The sequence below is a fragment of the Alligator sinensis genome, unplaced genomic scaffold, assembly GCF_000455745.1.
Source record: "Alligator sinensis unplaced genomic scaffold, ASM45574v1 scaffold647_2, whole genome shotgun sequence".
NCBI lineage: Eukaryota > Metazoa > Chordata > Crocodylia > Alligatoridae > Alligator > Alligator sinensis.
In genome coordinates this window covers 3,062,040-3,067,885 of record NW_005841832.1, presented here as the reverse complement: position 1 = coordinate 3,067,885, position 5,846 = coordinate 3,062,040, and the positions used below count along the sequence as shown (strand labels likewise).

The window sequence follows — 5,846 nt, the reverse complement described above, 5'->3', positions numbered from 1 at the left end:
CCCCCAAGAGCCCCCAAATCCCCCCATTACCCCCTTGAGATCATCCCTGAGCCTCCAGCTCCCCGCCACAGATCTCCCTGCTGCCTTCCCAGATTCTGCCCCCCAACTGGCACCTTGAGATCTCCCCTGTACCCCTTCCTGCACCTTCACTGTGAGACCGATTCCCCTTCCCCAGCCATGTGCCCCCCACCCCCCAGTGCTGCTGGATCCAGTGCCCCCTGGACTGCCTCTACAAATGCTTCCCTACAAGCTCCACATCAGGGTATCCCTGGCTGCAGTACCCTCCCCCTGGCCTGGCACTGGTGGCTGTGGAGAGGGTGGGGCAGGCTATGCCTGGCAGGTACAGATAACCCTGCTGGGCACACACACACAAACTGCCCCTAACACACACACAGCTGGGACCTTCCCTGCCCTCCTAAGCCCCCTACTCCCACCCAGAGGTCTTCCCTCTGGTGGTTGGGTGCCTTCTGTCCTATATGCCCATGTCTATCCAGCTGCCTGGGGGGGAGGGGATTCTCTGTCCTGGGTGTTGTGGGGGGTGCAGGGGTTGGCTGGGGCCTGAGGTGAGGGGTCAGTGTATCAGATCTGGGAGGGGGTGCAGATCAAGGGGTCACAGGCTCTGGCAGGAAGCTGATTCTTGGACTGGGGGTCTAGGGATATGTGGGGGCCTAGGGGGACAGGTGAGCAGCTCTTTTCCATAGTGACTGAGGAGGCCTCTACCTGTGGGGGGGCAGTGGGGAAGGAACTTGTGGGGAGGAAACCCTCCTGCACACACCCCCTCCACGGGAAACTGGGGCAGGACTGGGATGCGCACATAAACTGAGGGAACTGAGGCAGGGCTAGAGGATGGACACGCATGCACTCCAGGGAAACAGGCAAGCTGGTAGACATGCACATGGGCTGGTGAAACTGAGGCAGGGCTGGTGGACACGCATCAACACACACGCAAACACGCAGAGGCTAGGGAAACCGAGGTAGGGCCTGACCCTGTCCGTCCATTCCACCCCTGCAGTCATACTACTTTGACCGTGACGATGTGGCACTACAGCATGTGGCCCACTTCTTCCTGGAGCAGTCACATGAGGAGCGGGAGCACGCCGAGCGCCTGCTGCGCTTCCAGAACCAGCGTGGAGGCCGCGTCCTGCTCCAGGACATCAAGGTCAGTGGGGCTGGGGACATGCGCGGGGGGGCAGGCATTGGGGAGGCAGTGAGGTCATGGATCCCCACATAGCTGGGGGTACAAGGAGTGTGTGTATGGTGGTGGTGGGGGGTGTATGGTGGTCTACAGGAGGCAAGGGCCAGCATGGGGTGGGGTTGTGGGGGTAGCAGGGGGCAGCAAAGGGGGTGCAACACTGGGGAGGTGCCAGGAGCATCTGTCTGCCCTGCCCTTCTCTATTTTTCCCCCTCCTCCCACCAGAAGCCAGAGCGAGATGCTTGGGGCTCCACACTGGAGGCCATGGAGGCTGCGCTGCAGCTGGAGAAGACTGTCAACCAGGCCCTGCTGGACCTGCACCGACTGGCCTCCGAGAAGGCTGACCCCCATGTGAGTGGTGCCCCACCTCCTCCATGTGTGACACCCCTGGAGACCTCACCTCCCCCCAACCCTGGAGTGATGTGTCTTCCACCCCACACACCCTGCCAGGGACCCTCCCATTCCTCCCTTCAACCCACAGGGGCAGCACAGACCCTATCCCTACCATGCTAAGGTTGTGTCCCCCCAGCACTCCAGAGGGGCACAGGACCCATACATGCCCCAGCACCTGATTTTTAGGCTCCACATCTTACCCCCATTTTCTGCCCACAGCTCTGTGACCTGCTGGAGTCCCACTACCTGGACGAGCAAGTGAAAGCCATCAAGAAGCTGGGCGACTATATCACCAACCTGCGCCGCCTGGGTCCCCAGGGGGGACTGGGCGAGTACCTCTTCGACAAGCACAGCCTGGAGGGCAGCAGCAGCTGAGCCCAGGGGGCCCCCCTCTGAGCCCCGCAATCCCTACTGCCCCACCCAAGGGGGCCTGCCTGCTGGCTGAGTGGGTGGTTGTCTGTCTGTCCACGCACCTACCAGCATGACTCCAATAAAAAAGGGTTCAGTATAAAACATGTCTGTTCTCCTGTACTGGGGGAGATACTACTGGGAGGGGAACAGAAGGGAACTGAGATATGGGAGGGTGGACAACAGTGGGGCCTGAAGTGCTTTCAAGGGGGGCAGGAGTGGTGTTGGGGCCTGTGAAGATAGGAGTTTCCAGTGGTACCAGCAAGCAGTGACTGCATTCATGGGGTCTGCCCCCATCACACCCAGACACAGCTTCCCCTCCAGCTGTTTCCTCCCACCCCCACTCCTCTGCTCACAGAGACACTGGGTCAGGCTGAGAGGCTGGGCCTGCAAGAGGAAATTTAGCCACTCCCAACCTCCCATTTTGTAAATGGAAAATAAAGTGATCAGATTTTCAGGGGATTTGGGACTAGGCTGAGTGGGAGCGCAATTTCCCACCCCCCTCCTCCCTAACCCATGCATACAGCCACAGGGGGCCAACAAAAGAGCTGGGCCAGCATGAAATACTTGGGGCTAAAATGTAAAATTACTGGGGAAAAATTTGCTTTTTTTTTTTTGGGGGGGGGGGGGGGGTTGAAGGAAACATTTCTCTGGATTGGGTTAAGCGGGGAGGGAGTTTTGATTGTAATATAGAAAGTGGGGGAGGGCCACATTTGAGAAGAGGAGACTACATTTTGGAAACAAATCTAGCTGTCCCTTATCATGCAAAAGGGACCAGTTTAAAAAGCAAAACAAAACCTGCTTAAATCACTAAGTAGTTTAAAAAGCAAAAAAAACAAGTTACATATACCAATAAAATACATCATCTCCAACAATAACAATGTTCAAGTAATGATAAAAAATATAGGCTGAAACCACTGCAGCAAGTTAAAGCTTGTATGGCAGCAATAAGGGTAGGTTAGCATGTTTTTAAAAACCAAGAAGTCTAGAGGTAGAATGGTCATTCAATCGTGAACTTGTAAAATAAGGGCTTGTTCAACAGGCTGAAGTTAAAGGATTCCTTTCTTAAATACCAATAAAAAATTGTTTGTTGGAATTTAATAAGGCATATGAAGGACATCTGTTTGGCATTTAATAAGGAATAATCTACAAGAAACAAGCATGTAATAAGATGTATAATAAGAATCAACTGTTTAGCATTTAAGGAATAATGTATAAGGAGCAAATGTTTATTAGAATGTAATAAATATAAGGGATGCTGCCGGTTTAGCATTTAATAAGAAGTAGTCTATAAGGAACAACAGTTTATTAGAATTTAATAATATAAGAAACCTTTGTTTACTATCATTTACTAAGCATTTACCTTGGGGTCCTTGAAGAAGCCTTATTTCACAAGTTTGTTCTTTATTTATTAGCTCTTAAGGACTATTTATTATTTCTTGTGTTGGTCTAACAACCATAAAAGAAGGCATTATGAATGATCTGCCCAACAGAAGTAGACAATCAATCACAGGAAAGTCAGGCTAGCAGGGTCCTCAGAAGGACACAGCTTCCAACCCCCACCTCAAAGGAGGCCTGAACTAGCCTAGACAATCATGCCTATTTGAAAAAATGATCCTAAAAACTCCTCGTAGAAAGAATTTGTGGAGGCTTTTCCTCCCTCTCCATCTTCACTTTATAGCTGGGGAAATTGAGGCAGGGAACACAGGTGCCCTGAAGGCTAATCTAGAGTTGATTATATTTACCTTTGTAATCTCTTGTGGTTCCTCTCCAGCTTCTTCCAGGGGTACAGGGTAGTTCTGAGAATATGAAGGGGATGATGGATACTCAGTTAGGGGAAGGCTGGGGAGGGAATGGACTTGTACAGGAACATTTCACTCACCACTGAGATGCAGCTGCCTCTGGGGTGCAGCCCTGGTCTCTGGTGGGTGCACACCTCAAGCTGTCCTGGTACTGGCTTCTGCAATGTACACTCCATTTCACTGCACTGCTGTAGGCAGCAAAAGGGTCCTCCCCCCTTCCCTACATCTCCCTACAGTCGGGCCATCCATCCCCAGCTTGGAGTCAGCTCCCTCTGGGAGCTGTTTGGATTGAAGGATTTTTTTTTTGAGGGGGGGAGGGGAGGGGAGGGGGAAGAGGGACACAGGGATGTTTCTGTGCTGAAGTGGCCACTGCTGTGCTAGGACTCGCAGATATGCATTACAAAACATGCTCTAAAGTCTATCGCTCCCCCCAGGATACCAATAACTTGATTTCTCCTCAAACAGGCACATAACTTGCCATGGACAGCAGCAGAGCCAGGTGTATCTCCACCCCCTCCCCCCAGCACCGAGAAGTACCAATTATTATTCTCATTTACCAAAATAACAATCATAACACTAATAATAATAGCAACAATAACAGTAGATTCTAGAAACAGCCTATGATCTCCCTCCCCTGCCTATTTGGCTGCTCTGCTTTCTATGCCCTGCCCTGTGTTCCCTGGCTGATCCACTGCTTTACCTTCTGCTCCCCACCCTATGCTCCTGTCTGATCTGCTGCTCTGCCTTCTGCTCTCTGCCTGATCATCTGCACTACCTTCTGCTCCCTGCCCTACCTGTTACTGCCCCGCCTATCCCTCCCCAGTCTACTGTGCCTGTGCTGTATGTATGTAGCACACATACCATAAGTTGCCTCTCTAGGATGGAGGGGTTACTTTTATGAGTGATAGGGAGCCTGCATGTGTGATCTCACCCCCAACACAAGTTTTGGGTGATGTTTGGAGAGCTAATTGTTATTTCTTATCCGGGAGTTGTTCCTGGAAATCACCGTGAGCCTTTCTGAACAAGGTGAAAAATAAATCAAGGTGAAAAATAAATCTAAATAATAATATGGAGAAGACTTGTCTTAAATATTGTCGATCATAGACATTATTGTTGCTGTTATTATTGCTGTTATTATTAGTGTTGTTATTGCTATTGATTCTGACATAATACAAATAATAATCAGTACTTCTCAGGGCTGAAGATGCACCTGGCTTTGCTGATATCCATGGCAAGTCATACTCCTCTTTGAGGAGAAATCAAGTTATTGGTATCCTGGGTGTGTGATACACTTAGAGCATGTTTGTTGATGCATATCTGCGAGTCCTAGTACAAAGGTAGCCATCATCTGTGCAGAAGCAACCCCGTTTCCCTCCCCCCACCCAAAAAAAAAATCCTCCTCCAATCCAAACAGTTCCCAGAGTAAGCTGACTTCAGGCTACGGATGGCTAGCATGCCTGGGCAAACAGATGCCAGTCAGTGACGTATGGGGAAACCCCTTGCTGCCTACAACAGTGCAGTGAGATGGAACATACATCGCAGAAGCCAGCACCAGGGCAGCTTGAAGTGTGCACCCATCAGAGGCCAGGGCTTCACCCCAGAGGCAACTGCATCTCAGTGCCAAGTGAGAAAGTTCCTGTATAAACAGCCCCGAGTGTTCCCCACCCCAGAAGGGGGCAAAAGGCCCTGTTTCAGCCTCCCCCCATGGCTTTTCAACCCCATCCTCATGCCAGAAGTCCATTCCCTCCCCAGCCTTCCTATTTCCAGGGCATTCATCATCCCCTTCATATTCCCAGAGCCACCCTGTACCCCTGGAAGAAGCTGGAGAGGAACCACAAGAGATTACAAGGGTAAATATAATCAACCCTAGATTGGCCTTCAGGGTACCTGTGCTCTTTGCCTCAGTTTCCCAAGCTATGAAGTGAAGATGGGGAGGTAGCAGAGGCCTCCAAATTCTTTATCTGAAGGAATTTTTGAGATAAGAAAGTGCCAGGTAAGATAGATAGATAGATAAAATAAACCCCAGGCCTGCTGTTTATAGAGTAGGGAAA

The 5,846-nt window shown here is 50.9% G+C and overlaps 1 protein-coding gene across 5 annotated transcripts in view; it reads left to right on the top strand.

Annotated features, from left to right (window-relative positions):
* Positions 1–5,846, top strand: part of LOC102373181 (ferritin heavy chain A) — a 15,595-nt gene that overhangs the window by 878 nt on the left and 8,871 nt on the right. Inside the window, exons 2-4 of one of the 5 annotated variants that reach the window (XM_006014925.3) lie at positions 1,013–1,159; positions 1,418–1,543; positions 1,805–2,098. The exons of the other annotated variants lie outside the window; for them this stretch is intronic. Coding sequence (XP_006014987.1) covers positions 1,013–1,159; positions 1,418–1,543; positions 1,805–1,960 — 429 coding nt within the window. The 3' untranslated portion in view covers positions 1,961–2,098. Of the gene's footprint in view, positions 1–1,012; positions 1,160–1,417; positions 1,544–1,804; positions 2,099–5,846 lie in introns of those variants that run through there. 5 annotated transcript variants of the gene reach the window in all.